The sequence below is a fragment of the Anas acuta genome, chromosome 3, assembly GCF_963932015.1.
Source record: "Anas acuta chromosome 3, bAnaAcu1.1, whole genome shotgun sequence".
NCBI classification, from domain to species: Eukaryota; Metazoa; Chordata; class Aves; order Anseriformes; family Anatidae; genus Anas; species Anas acuta.
In genome coordinates this window covers 26,902,285-26,917,762 of record NC_088981.1, presented here as the reverse complement: position 1 = coordinate 26,917,762, position 15,478 = coordinate 26,902,285, and the positions used below count along the sequence as shown (strand labels likewise).

The 15,478-nt window shown below is 36.3% G+C and overlaps 1 protein-coding gene across 22 annotated transcripts in view; it reads right to left on the bottom strand.

Moving 5' to 3' along the window:
- Window positions 1-15,478, bottom strand: part of CHRM3 (cholinergic receptor muscarinic 3) — a 285,519-nt gene that overhangs the window by 14,770 nt on the left and 255,271 nt on the right. Inside the window, exon 4 of one of the 22 annotated variants that reach the window (XM_068676279.1) lies at window positions 12,293-12,410. The exons of 20 other annotated variants lie outside the window; for them this stretch is intronic. Coding sequence is in view for 1 of the 2 variants with exons in the window: in XM_068676276.1 (XP_068532377.1) it covers window positions 12,110-12,180 (71 nt within the window). In the remaining variant the exon portion in view is untranslated. Of the gene's footprint in view, window positions 1-12,109; window positions 12,266-12,292; window positions 12,411-15,478 lie in introns of those variants that run through there. One more of the 22 variants, XM_068676276.1, reaches the window with a different exon arrangement.

The window sequence follows — 15,478 nt, the reverse complement described above, 5'->3', positions numbered from 1 at the left end:
CCCTAACTATCAGTAGTACTGACATGTTGAGCCATATGATCACAGAAAATGATTGTAAAATGTTTTTTCTAGGAATAGGTTTCCAGATAAAACAAGGATTTTGAAAAAAGCTACTTCTTTAATTGTTATCATAAATGTTAATTGTATTTTCTAGACCAAAGTCCCAATCTGCTTCAATACAGAATGAACAGTAGTCACTTTGATCTAGCAAAGGAGATGAAATGTTTAACAATTTATATTGTTCATACAATCCTGTACAAACAATATAAAATAAATTAAATGAAAATGAAATCAGGATTTGGTTTTGAAACACGTTTCAGAATTTCTTTTTGACATTGAAATATTGTGGAGTATTTTATATACAATAACCTAACATGCATTTAAAAATTAAAACTTTATTTATTTTTTTTAGAGTAAAATTACATTTTTCCACTAGTTGTTTGTTGCTTGGGAAAAGGAAGACTGAGAGGAGCTGAAGTGGCTCCATAGGAAGGAAACAGTGAAAATGAAATAGGGAATCAACTATGCAATATAATTAGCAACAGGCTACCTGTATAATTTAAGAACTGGTTTAAAAAAAGCAGGAAATTAGAACAAATGCACAACTTTTTAACTAATCACAAAGATTACATAGATATCATATAATATGATGATTATATGTTATAAAAAATGTTAATCTTTCTGCAAAATGTGTAAAACTAATTAGAATTTCCCCCATTTTCAGCTCTGATTTTCTCATAGAAAATGAGATATGAACCTAAACCTAGATACGAATAAGGAGTCTGTAACTGCCCATGTTAAATGTTGCATTATAGGTGACTATCTAGATATGCATTTGGCTGGTTTTTATGGCTATCACATGCTTGTTCTGCCCAATTGATTCAGACTTTATGGGCATTTTTATTACAGGATTTAAAACAATCAGAATAATGACTCCTATCAGCTTAACATAAGATATACAATTCCATAGCAGAGAGCATTCTACACAATGAAGATTGGTCTCGAATTTGTATCTGCTGCATAAAAATGTGTAATTTATACCTAACACATAATTCATGCAGGAGTCTTCCAAAGGATTTAGGACATGGTAGGTGAGGAAGAGTGGTCCATACAAGATGCTTGTAAACATGTGAGTAATGAAGCAGGACAAGGGAAAGGAAGGCACAAGGAAGACATTTGCCAAAGAAGCTATAAAAAAGTCTTTGTCACTTGTGTGGGAAACTGCTCCCTACAAATTAAAAGATGGTGTCAGCAAACACATCTATTTACTGCATACTAAAGAGTTGTTACGTTTTACATTAATCTACATTTTTTTCTGCAGAAATTTTACTCTCTGCTGAAATCCATGAGAATGATTATGTCTTGGAACCAGTGAAAATCTGAGCTTTGAACCTGTGGAGCTACCAAAATACAAATGCTATTGGAATAAGTAGTGCACAGTGCATGATGACTTTGGTCAAATACTAAACACCCCTCTTTGCAGGAACTCTAGTTTTCCATGACGACGCAGAGTGAAATGGCTATCAGTTTTAAAGTCAAGTCAGGAGGATTTCCATTATATTGCACAACAGGTGACTATTTTATTCATCATTTATGAACAAAGTTTAGTTTGTAAAGCGAATATTTACTACCATAGATTTCAGCATCTTTAGATATACAGCTAATATAAAGGTGAAATCATGAAGATGGATTTATAGGTTTAAAAAATGAATAAGAACATGCAATTAGACAACAGGTTTCTAAAACAAAAAACAACGAACAATGTTATATGCATTTTCAAGGACTATCTGTAGGCAAGCTCTAAAGGCAAGGCACAGAAAAATGCTATTGGATAAAAAGTGCACTACAGCACATTAAACATTCTCTGAGGCATCTTCCATCTCTACTGTTATGTGATATCTAAACGATCCTCTTTTTTCTTCATCCTTGTCAGGCTGCTTTTCCTGAGAAGACCTACAAGAACTTTTCTGAAACAATTTCACAGAATCACAGAATCTCTAGGTTGGAAGAGACCTCAAGATCATCGAGTCCAACCTCTAACCTAACACTAACAGTACCCACTAAACCATATCCCTAAGTTCTACATCTAAACGTCTTTTGAAGACTTCCAGGGATGGTGACTCCACCACCTCCCTGGGCAGCCCGTTCCAGTGCCTAACAACCCTTTCAGTAAAGAAATTCTTTCTAACATCTAACCTAAAACTCCCCTGGCGTAACTTTAGCCCATTCCCCCTCGTCCTGTCACCAGGCACATGGGAGAACAGGCCAACCCCCACCTCGCTACAGCCTCCTTTAATGTACTTATACAGAGCAATAAGGTCACCCCTGAGCCTCCTCTTCTCTAGGCTGAACAAGCCCAGATATGTGCTTGTCATCTATTAGAGAAGCTGAGGGACACAACATACTTTTTTCTTTGCTTTCTCAAAACACACTACTGACCATAGTAGAGCTGATGTAGTTCAGGCCACCAAACACAGTGTATCATGTCCTCACTGATCCTTACCATACTGCCTCAAAGAAGCTGCAGAAGCCAAATCTGCACAGTGTCAGACATCCTACAAACACTAATGAAAGTCTACAGAAAGCCATTTGCAAAAAGGCAGGCAGAGGTCTGGATGAGAAGCACACGCTTGATTTTCATTCACACCACCTCCGGCACACTCACACCTGTTCACCCCTTTGCCTTGATCAAAAATGACATTAATTTACATGTAGAATGTCTAGAAAAACGGAGATCACACATACTCTGAAAGCATAAATGAAGGCATGTGGAAACCCAGTGTACAATAACATTATCCTCTGAAAGAGACGGAGAAGCACTCTTAAAGTTCAACTAACTGCTTCCAAATATATGGGTGAAACAAAAACACAGTTCACTTGCCAGCAAACACTTAAGCAAGCATTGACAATATTGTCACCAATTGTTTATGGGCCAGAGTTGTTAGGCACAGTGAGAAAGAAATCTCTGCCTAAAACAGGATCGGTGAAAAGAATCCTTCTTGCAATGTTTTACTTAGGAAGCAGGCATCTTTTCTACAGCTGTCAAATAGGATGAAGTCACAACTAGAACAGCATGAGAGAGAGCTGAATTATGATATTTGTCAAATATGTCAAAATTATTATGATTAATTTTATAGGGCGCAGATCTTCCTTTACTGACTTGAGGGACAGACAGCAGAAGTTGAAGGCCAGAAAGCATCTCCTTCACACACAAACACTTCTAAAAATGTTACAAGGAACATGAAACATATTCAAGTATTGACTGAGAAGTCTGAAAGGTAAGTTTAGATGATGATATTATTACACTGCTTTTTCATAGCGAAGGCAAGCTGGTATCTTCTCATGGATGAGAAAGGACCAGGGAGAAGATGCTGTCAAAGAGATAAAAGAGATTAAACTTTCATTAAAGAGCAAAAAATAAAAAACAGTGTCCCTTAGAAGCCATGGTAGAATCAAGAGTATTACTACAAAGTAATAATAAAAATAGTTGACAATTCAGTAGCACTTCACATATTCAATACTTAAGTGTTAGCCTTGGAAGTCCAAAAGAGCTATCGCATAAAAGATACAAATAACCTTGCAAAAATTAATGTGTAAATGCATTATCTATCACCAAGTCCACCAGAACAACTGAGAATTCTGATTAATTGTAGACATTGAGATGCAGTTTCAACATAAATTAACCAATAAATCCTTTCAGAAATGCCATGCCTTGAAAGAGTCATCAGGAGGAAATCTGGGAAAACCTTATTTCATCTGCATCTTTCTGATGCTGAGCATATACTGGAACCAAAGCTTTGTTTCTCAGGTCAGCTCTCCTATCACCAGGCTGCAAAGTAATTTGTCTAAGTCACTGTTTCAACAAATGCCTGAGCAGCCCTTAGTAGCCCAGTAACTGAAGAAGAGGAGGTGCCTATTGCCACCAACCCCAGAGCTCTCTACTGCCGAGTGCAATCCTGCAACCTGTAACCAGGCCTTTTAAATCTCTCAGGCATCAAAGGGACCCTAACTTAAGCTTCAGCTTTTGAATACTTAAAGGGGACTTACAACAAAGATGGAGAGCAACTTTTTGTTCGGGCAGATAATGATCGGACAAGGGGGAATGGTTTTAAATTGAAAGAGGGGAAATGTAGATTAAAGGTTAGGAGGAAATTATTCTCTTGGAGGGTGGTGAGGCACTGACACAAGTTGCCCAGATAAGCTGTGGATGTCCCATCCCTGGAAGTGTTCAAGACCAGGTTGAACAAGGCCCTGGGCAACCTGATCTAGTGGGTGGCATCCCTGCTCACAGCAGGGAGTTGGAACGAGATGATCTTTAATGTCCCTTTCAACCTGAGCTGTTCTATGATTTTGTGGTTCTGTGATTCAAGTCGGTGAGTAACAAAGGAAACTCCATGCAGTGAATTACAAAACTGTTTCCTACAATAAAGAAGCCAAGCCTTTAGAATGCTTAATGCAGTTATCTAACCTTGCACATAAGGTTTGTTCCAAAACTACAGTTTGCTAAAATAAAAAATACATATGCATTTCAAAGTTTTCCTGAAATTACTCCCAAGATTACATATAACTATTTTTCAAATCAAACTTAAAAAACAATAACAACAAACACAATCAAGAATTTTTAAAATCTAAACAAAATGAAGATGCAAGTATTTATAATGCTGTTTATCATTTTACATTTGTGATGTCACATCATTGCAACTAATGTAGTGCATGGTACAAGATTCCTTAAGAATGTGCAAGTGATTACAGGAGGCACAGTGCAATTACCAGAGAACAGGACCTCAGATTTAGAATGACTTATCTATATTGATGATTAAGTTATTTCATTCTCAATAGAGTTTCACATCTTTGCAAAATGAGAATACAGAGCCATAGAAATTGATCCCATTACCAAGTATCATGGCCAGTTGTCTTACATATTCATAGTTGATGCAGACAAGTAACAGGTATACTCTTACACTTTTATGCATATGTAAATAAGTACATAAGACTATATATATACAAATATATCACATATAAAATGTGACAAGAGTATGTGTGTATATATAACTGCAGTTTTAATGTGTGTGCTTATATACACATACATCTGCAGATATATACACAAATACTTTTGTTGCTTTTCCAAATATTGTTATATGGAAAAATTAAATCTTTCACAAATTAGCTGTCAACTTGATATAAATAAAGCTAATTCAAACATATTACTCTAAGGGGATCGTTACAAACACTGCAACCTCAATCTTTTCCATTTTCCATCCATAAAGATGTTTTGCTTAATCCTACTAAAATTAGCTAGATTTAATAAGTCACGGCTTTAAAATCACTTTTGTGATTCTTGAATTTGATTTACTTATTATTTGCTTATTATGTTGCTGCTGTTAGTGTGTGAAGCCTAGCAATGAGCAAACTAGACTCATTCTCTATGAGGAAACATTCCCAGGGATGTGGTATCCCAGTCACTGTGGGCCTTGGCTGCTTACACTGCTTTTGCTTATGCAATATGTGGTCTTCCCAACACCCTACTTCATGTAACATGAACATCTCACTGAGGGCTTTTATATTACAGTAGAAATGTAACTTTGAATATGTCTTAATGGCTACTGATTAGAATGGAAACATCTGATTATTTACAGAGCTATAAAAGAAAGAATAAGCCATGTTTTACAACTAGGACCAGAAAAGAAAAAAAAATCTCATACATTGCATCTGTTGCCATTTATGTATTGTACATAAATGTACATATGTACACGTACATATATGCCAGATATGTATTTCTGATTCCTTGTATTTAGAACTTCCACTTTCAAACAACTGGATTTGTTACATGAACTGTATAATTCTCCTACTTTTTTTTTTTTTCCAAATATGTTGTATATAACATATATATGTATATGTTGTATATAACAAACATAAATTCTAGTCTGCATAGTTAGGAAGACAGTGATTGTAACAGATAGCCACATTTATTTGATAAGTGTATCTGTGCTATTCATTATTTATTTGTTTGCTAGCTTCAATGACTTAACACTTGCTCACTCCATGACTTTTAGTCTCAAAATAACCCTATCTTGAAATCCTCTGAAATGATTTCAGGGGCAACCATTTCACTCACTAGGGCTACTAGTCTCAGTTCTGATATGGCTGAGGAGATGTAATGTCTGGTTTACCAAGGATAATAGCAGCAGATTTGCTCAAGGAATGACACCTTTCATTCTAAGGCACATGCACTTTGTGGTTATTGTCTGAACAAGTCCTACATAAGAAAAAAAGCCAGAGTTTGGATGTGCCTACAATTTTTGATTTACTAAAAACCAAAGCATATTAAATCTTGCTTAGTTAAGATTACAGTAAATATTGACTGTCAGCTATAATGGCTAAAACTACGAGGTGCATTCGTATGAAGAGAGGACATTATTTAAATTCCAGTGAGTCTCCCTTTCGGAGAGTTTTATTAAAGTTACACCCCATCTGTCTAATTGATATTGGAGGAAACAGGCATATGGTCTGAAACCTAGTCAGAATTATAATCAAATACTGAGAGTTTAACTCACTTGAACAACCTACTGGCTTTAATGCTATGCATTGCAGGTATCTGGGGACAGGAAGGTTTGGCTGAAGGGTGGCATACTATGTTGAATTTAAACATGAAATTAGATTGAGATTAAAGGAGAAAACCAGCTAATCAGTTATCTTGTTTATGCATTAGGGGCGCATATTTTTTCCTCTGAGTAAAAACCTATCCATTTCATTTCAATAATTTATTACATATATATGTTTTAATGTAGTATATTTTAATACTTTGTTACTTACTGTTATGTTGAATCCAAGTCATGATCTCAAATTTCACTGTGCAGGTTGTATAGATAGGTTACTTGGCTGTCTCTTTACGAAAGGCTATATATGGATTCCCCAGTAACTCTCCCAACAATATATTTAAGTATCACGTACTAAAACATTAATTGTGTGAGATAAAGTAGTAGGAATTCTTACCCTTAATATATTTTTCCTAAATGGTGTTAAAGGCTAGAATACCTTGAATTAAGGAAGGAAAAAGATGTGCCTACACAGAGAGAAAAAAATTCAAGACTTCTGAGTGAATGTTTCTTCTTTTACTAAACACCATTCTTCTCTAAAACAATAATCATGTTTGAGCAAATTAATATCAAGAAGTTAGAACTTGTTACAAATCACATGTTAAATGAAACAAGTAAAAACAGTAATGCATTTGTAATCCAACCCTACTTTTAGTAATTCTTGGATGCATTTAAAATCCATATTGAATGTGAATAAGAATATTTACACAGCGTTTAAAAAACTTATAAAGAATAACAGACCTCATCAGAGGACCTCTACTATCTTAAAGGAAAGTGTTTTAAAACAATGTAGTCAAATGATAATGTAAGAAAAAAAAATAAATTTTTGCTGTTATGGTTTTCTCACTGGCATGACACACCATCAGAGAAAGCTGGAAAATAGAACAATTTATCTTTTTTTTTTTTTTTTTTTTTTTTTTTTTGTTTAAAGGATCAAAGAAGATAGAGAGCTGGACACCAAGATTTAAAGAAGGCATCTGACACACACCTCTCAGTTTCATTTGTCTGAAAGAAGAAAATGAAATGACAGAACGATGACAAGGCTTGAAACCAGGAAACTGAAAAATATATATATTTTTTCTGGAAATACTTTCCAAGGAGGGAAAATAAATACACCAAACTAAACAACAACAATAACTACAAGAAAACACACAAATAAAAGCTCAAACTACAGTTTTGATTTTTTGCCTTTTCAAAAACTATAGATATGGCACTACACCCAGGTGGTAAAAATGCTCACCACCTAATATAACTTGATGATGGATGGTTTGGCAATTTTATATTAGGTCCAATAAAGTGACTTGAACCATGCTAGGAAACACTTTATTAAGGGAAATTTATTGTTATTCACTTTGGTGATTGAAATATTGTCGCTATCTACCACAGCAAAACCAACACTCCCACATTGGACAGATGGTTTCCTTAAAAAGCTGAAAGAAAACAAAACAAAACAAATAAACAACAAACTACAGATGGAGGAAAAAAATGCTAAGAAACATCTACTATCTATTATCTAATGAAATCTGTACAAATATTTGCATAAATACCAACTTTGTTTCATTTTTCACTGGTATTAAGTTCATCTTTCCATTTATTTGAAAGTGTAGTTTAATACCCACTAGGTGGCACAACAGTTATTCAAAAGCAAAAGTCAGCACTTCGCAACAAAATCTTAACTGGCATCTCATCAAGCCTATATGTCTTACATGTGGAAATAATAACTAATCAAATTATATCTACTCCTTGATAAGGTCAGCAACCTATCAGCACCTATAGGGACAGCATATTATCCAATTGGTCTGAACCAAAGCAGTGACCAAATTACCAAGAACTTTATTTTATATTGTATTTATTAACTTTTTTTTTTATTATTATTATTTTTCCCTCTCTCCCCTAAAATAGACAAATCTGAAAGTCCTGGTGGAATTCTGTAATTTAATAAATGGCCTATTCCAAATTCCAACCCAGTGTATGTGTGCTGTGAGGAATTTTTAGGCCCTGGGAAACCAACAGTAGCAGTCACTGTGGATTTCAATGAATGCAAACAATTATTCCTTATTCATAAACAGACAAGTAATTAAATAATGTTATCAATGCTATAATCTTTTTTTACAGTTTGTGTGCAGTTTTTTTGTTGGTTTGTTTTTTTCCAGTTGCAAAGCAAGATAAATGGAGGCATACCCAATGAAAATAGTCCTGACAGAGAGGGAGAAGATGCTAATGAGAAATGTATCTTGAGTTACTCTACATAAATGTCTGATGGTAACCCTTGTAGCAGAGTCCTCTCCTACCAGAATTTCATTAGGTTGCTATATATTTGTTGGTTTAATATCTGCCTTTTCTTCCTACTTGATATATATATACTGAGAGATTAAAGTCTTTGAACTAGTCTTGCAAAATCAGTTTTAGTATAAAGAACAGGCATGCAAAAAGCTGTGGTTTTACTCAGTGTGCAGAATGGATGTGCCCCAGCAATTAATCACAGTTGCACAGCAGAGCTCAGGTTTCTTTAGGACTTTCTTGCCTTATTGTTGTAGGAGGTATGTAGTAAAGGAGGCACAAAGCTGAGGAGCAGAAAGGAAGGGCTAATAATTAAGGTAAGTTAAATGCAGAACTCAAGCTCATTCCTAATTTTGTCATAGGGTTTCTACACAATACAGGAGGAGTGACTTATACAGATTTTTAAAAGGATAAACCTTACCTTAAAGGGATACTGCAAAGTTGAACTTAGTAGTGCACAGGTATTCCTCAACTTTTGTACAGGCAACTTTGCAAAATGAATGATCTTGAAATATTATCTTTGCAGGTTTGCATCTACATGTTTCTAAACTGTTAAAATTCACTCTATCGACTAAAAAAGACCATTTTTTAAATTTAGCAATGATGTACTCATCTACTATACTACAAGCTTTGTACTTGGTATTTAGCTAATATTCTCATGGTACACTGTACTTTCTCCTCATTTCTGTTTCTGAGGTTTCATGCATTTTGACATTGAAAATAGAAAGATGCATGGAGATGTAATTATATTTGGTGAAAAGGTTGCTGTCTAAGTAACAGAGTTTTACTTCTAAAATAAGAAGGTAAATTGGACTAGTGATTATCTGTATTTGGTCTTTCAGACCTAAAGAACCTGTATTTTGCAAACTTGTTACAGTCTAGGATAATTAAAAAACAACAATCCATGCTGAAAAACAGGACTCCTAGCTTACACAGAAAGAAGATATTTCTCCCAGCTTTGATAAGGTTGATGAGATGGCAGGTGGAATATGCAACTTTAAGGAAGGAAGTGAAATGCCAGTAAAAAGAAAATCTGCACCTAGACAACTTCTCTCCTAGCCTGAAAGGTCAGAGGCATTTTAATGTTTAAACCTAGAACAGGGATGAGATGATTGCTGCATGTGGTTTCACTGAGTCCCATTGACTAACAAAAAGAAGTATTAAAGCTTCATTGAGTATTAAGTATTTCTTTCCATTCATCTGCCTTTTATCATCCAGCTGCTCAATATTGATGATTTGGTTTGCAAACAAGCTCGTACTTCCAGATTGTTGTGGGACTATCTGACTAATTTGTTTAATTATTTTTTATTTTATTTATTTATTATTATTTTTTTTTATGATGAGAATTTCTTATTTGTCTGCTATTCAGGAGGATATTTTGTTTGTTATTACTTTTTTTTTTATTTTTTATTTTTTTAATCTTGGCAGTACTACAGTGATACATTTGGGTAAAAGCTCCTAGGACTGAGAAATCTTAATTAGGTAGGTACCTACTGCAATCTGTGGACAGACTCTAGATGAGTACACAGACTGCAGACTTCTGCTGGTGGACATCAGAGCAAAGGAGGAATGGAAAGCTCACTTGCTCCTCTTGGTACCCCACCCTGATATTTGTTGCAGGTCAAAAGGCTTAATGTAGAAGGGCTATTGTAGGCTCTGGCTCTTGTTCACATGAGTGACTTCAGCAACAGCTCTTGGAGATATCTTAAATTCATTATTCTCTGTTCGCAGAACCTGTGAGCTGGTTCCCTGTGTTCACAGAGAACCTTGTATTGTAGTGTCAATGTACTGTCCTATAAACCTGCCTTGTGGGCCAAGGGACATCCTTTGAAGAGGATGAGGTGTGTCTAGGGTTTGTACCCCAGGGCCAGGGTAATGGGTGCATGTGCTTGTGAATGCTTGTGTGCTAAAAGCTCTTGGAGACCTACATGAAATTTCCCTGTACAAACAAGAGTAAACTGGATAAAAGAAACTCGATAAAACAAACTGAATGAGACAAACACAGATTTTTAAATACAGTGGAAGGAATGAAAGAAAGGAATGATATTGAATGAAAGGAATGAAAGAAAGGAGTGAATTGAATAGGTAGACAGACCATGCTAAAAAGATGACATGCAATCTGGTAAGTCCTTATGGGAACCTGAAGTCAGCATGGAAAGCAGGGAGAGCATGCAGGCCACTATCCCTCTTGGGACATGGATTCTTGTATCTAAACATAGCAACAAAATCACTTGAGGTAAAAGGACATTTCCACTTGTTCTGGAACAGAGCCGGAATTCTCTGTCATTAGTCTTCTCTCTTCCTATGTTAGCCCTCATGGCTTGCTCTGTAAGCAAGCAAGGTTATTAGCAACCACAGCTATAGTTAGGAGAGGAATCCAGGTGTACTGGAGTAAAGATGTCAAGAACACCTGGGACTTGTTGCCCCCTTCTACAGAAATAAGCAACTTTGATGATGAATTATTCAAAATGGACCAAGAAAAAGAATTGCTGAGAGCTGCTTGTTCACAGAGCAGATTTGAAACCGTTGAACTTTCCTTCCCACATGTATCTGACACAAGATGCGTGATCATGAACAAATAATTATTTTTACCAAGATTAAAATGTCAAAACACACTGAGTCACGAAGTAGCCTTTTCCCATTTTACCAAAGTCTATGTATAGCAGTGAATGTGGCATGTGACAATTCCATGCCTGAGAGGAAGTCTACAAAATCTTCCTTTGGCACCTGCTCTACAGAGTGCTACATTACTATTACTGCTGTCATGATGCTCACATTGATTCCTCAGCATTTGAATGTGAGCATTGTAATTTTCAGCTACAAATTCCAAATCTTTCTTTTCCCAGATAGATCTGTCGGTAGCAGGATAAAATTCTGGATCCTGAAATAGTTTGCAGGTGAAACTAACATTTTCTAAGCACTTCTCAGGAAAAAAAAAAAAAAAAAGCCTCTATCCTACAGTAACAAGATTTTAGCTTGTCATTGCACAAAGTTCAAAGAGTAGGAAAGGATAGACAAAAGTAATGTTAATAATACTAGATATTTACAGTGAGATGAGTGCACAGAATTGCTTCAGCATATCTAATAAACAAATCAACGTCTCATTTTCATGTGTGACAACAAGTGCCAGTGATGACCTCAATGAAGAGAAGGAAAAAGCCACACTGACTCCCTGACTTTCAGGAAACCCACACCTTGTATAAAATAAATAAATAAGCAAATAATTCCCTCACCCATTTGATTCAGATATACACCATTTCAGCTGAGACTGAGATCTGGTGGCAGATGCTTGGTATGGCAGCATGAAGATCAGAACTAAAAGGAGAACCAGGTTTCCCAAAAGATCAGGAGGAATGGAAAAAGCCAGGTACTCAGCTTGGTGACCCAAGGCCAGGTGACAACAGAGAAATGCTCACGCCTCTAGGTCAAGTCCTTCTTCCTGTGACTCAGCTGCAGCAGCACACACCTCCACCAGGACAAGTGTCTGAGCAAATCCACCATGCCAGCTCCTGAAACAGTCATTGCATGGGATCTCTGCAATTCAGAGAGAGAGCGGGGCGGGGAAACTAAATAAAACAAGAAGACATTAAAAATGACAGACGAGAAAAAGGAAAGCAACTTGTTCCCAGGCCTATCTTCACATCAGTGAATTGCCGTCGCAGAAGACTGGCACAGATAAGCAGTGGCATATCTGATACAATGATTCTTCTGGCGATACAAACCACTGGTGGTGAACCAATCTGCTCTGGTGCTGGCCATGCTGGGAGTTGCTTGGGAGGCTGTGGTCACTGAAAGGGAGTGAGTGCATGATATTTTAATAAACCTCTGCATGCAAGGAAGATGTACTGCTTGGATTTATCTGCATAGGCATGAAATAGAGGGGAAATGGTAGGTGGAAGGAAACTGGTGGTGGTTTGTTCTCTAGCAGATCTGTGCTGTAGTATGATAAGAGACTGGAGTCTACATCCTGACTGGCTTTATCTTTTCGCTTTAAATGACATTCATATGTTAGTGACAATTAGTCATTTTCATGGCTCAGTACAGAAGTGATGTGCAAGCCACATAACAACGATATTATGAAAGTGATCATGTGAGTATGGTGTTAACAGTTGAAAGGCCTTGGTCTTCATGAGGTCACACATACTTATATTGTATGATTCTTGACAGCATATATGACTTAGACAGATGAGACTGAACCGTGCACGAATGTGCATAAGTTCTTATATTCATGTGCAGTGTTTCTAATGATAGCAGAGTAGGATATTTTTGGTAATACTTGTAGCTATATTGATCCTGTGTCCTGAGTGCACTTCAGTGCGCTGTTTGCAAGCATACAAACAAACAAACAAAACACAGAAAACACTCCCTATTTTGCATCCTTTGGTAGTACAGCAAAGCTCAAAGTTACTTGGTTTTCAAGCACACAGAAGACGTACCTGGGTTATTACCCAGAAAACAGGTATGAAACAGAATGGCCATCTGGTTGACATATAGTCTTCATGTATCCATCAAAGCTTTCTATACCATAAATCTCTCATGATTTTACAGACAATGAGAAATATCCCATCAATGGTCAGTTAAAACATAGTGTACCCCCACTCCCTCTGGAAGGAAGCAGTTTTTAGCATTGTAGAACTCTTGACATTTATTTCTAAAAAATGGTAAATAGACTTTCAAGAGCACAAAATACAAGAACCTCCAAGCAAAATAAATTAAAAAAAAAAAAGTATAAACTGGGTGTCCACCTGCCTCCGCCTTAAAGGCTTGCCTTTTCTCCAATATTGGTTATATTCCCACATCAACTCTGTCCAAATTGTTTCAATAGTATGAGCTTTCAAAGAAGACATATTAGGATAAGTTCAAAAATAACAGGAGGATAATTATTTCCCTTGTGGCACAAGAAGACTAATTTGAATTTGTAACAGTAAATTGAACGACAGCTGTGAATAAAAATGCAGAACCCTTGTCACTGAAACATACTCTTACCAGAGGGGCTGAACAATGACATGCTGGTGCAACAGTAAAACAGCTGGAAGCAATGTTTAAGGGGTTATCAGAGATGAGGCAGCTCAGCATCCCCGTCCTGCTCTAAACTGAATCCATAATCATTGGTTGCTGTCTCTTTTCAGAGGCAAACTACTTATGCCAAATGGACTTCTGCTCCTTAGGACTTTGCAAAGCCAAAACAATGTTTTGGGGAGAAATATACATTTAGAATTTTTTATCAAACCAATATTAGCAATTCTGAGAGGTGAGATAAGGATCAGTATTTGTCTGGTCTCTCAATATAACTGTTTTAAAACAGTAATATACATTATTTATCATTGTTAAAATATGCATTATTTCATCATTTAAAATTACGTTTGGCCTACATCAGGTCAGAACTAGCTACCTTGTGCATAGGAAAGCCAGTAGTGACAAACGCCATTATATCAGGTTGGAAATACACACAGTGGGGGAAAATCTTAGGGGCATTAGCTCAGGTATAATGGCATCTGAGGACACTTATTATTTACTTTGCACCTACACCACCGAGTATGAAGGATTGTACTCAATCACCCTATCATGAGTATAGCACACAGCAGGCTTTTCTATATTTTTTGCCTTATTGTGAATTCATTATCAAAATGGTGCTGGGTTTCCATGTCACTTTCAATAATGTGTGCCAAAAATAAATTTTCTAATTTAATCATTACTGAAAAATAAAGCACTGGGGTACCTATCCGTCACTGAAAAGTACCTACTGACTTTGAATAGGCATTTAGGATCCAGAATCTGTAGTGTTTTTGTTTGTTTGTTTGTTTGTTTTTCCAAAAATCTGATCCCTGGTCATCAAATCTATCCTGGTTTAGATAGGTTTCTACTGAGATTAGAGATAAATTATGAATTCATATAGGAAATTCAAAGCCTAATCTTGAAGAAGGTAATGTTAACCTAGGTATTGACACTTATAGGTATTAAGCGTTGCCAGAGAGTTGGCAAGACTTTCAAGAGGCAAAATGTATCCACGAGGGACAGTTCTGAACGACAGTCACTCTGCTATGTATTAATATTTACCTTAGCTTTTGAAATGGAGAATAGCACATAAACGTCACTGTGGCCTGTTCTGATCTGAGCTTGCTTTTCCAAGTGTCTCTGCTTCCCCATCAATCCCTCTCCATAATTTTTATTCCTGACTGAGAATGTTTTCTGCTGAAAATGTATCCATACAGTCGGTATCCTCCAAGCTCTGGTTTATTAGAGAATACAAATAAACTGCAAGCCTTTAGGATTCATGCAAACCTACTAATACTCCCACGCTGCCTGTGCTTTCAACTGCAAGGGAATCATTCCTTATCTGCAGCTGTAGAATATTAAAATGCAAAGTTGAGGGATTTGATGGCACTTGTGCATTTCTGCCCTTTCATCTGTCCTTTATCGCTCTAGCACTCATTTACTAATAGGAGGAAATGACTTGCTGCCAAGGTAGATATAAATTGTATCAGACAAGGGAAAAAATAAAGAAGTTCATCAGTGTAGTGTAGGAAACAATTTCTGAAATGCAGTGTCAGCAGAAATAAGTTTCTGTTGTCCCATTGCTGTTCCATTCCCATGACCTTATT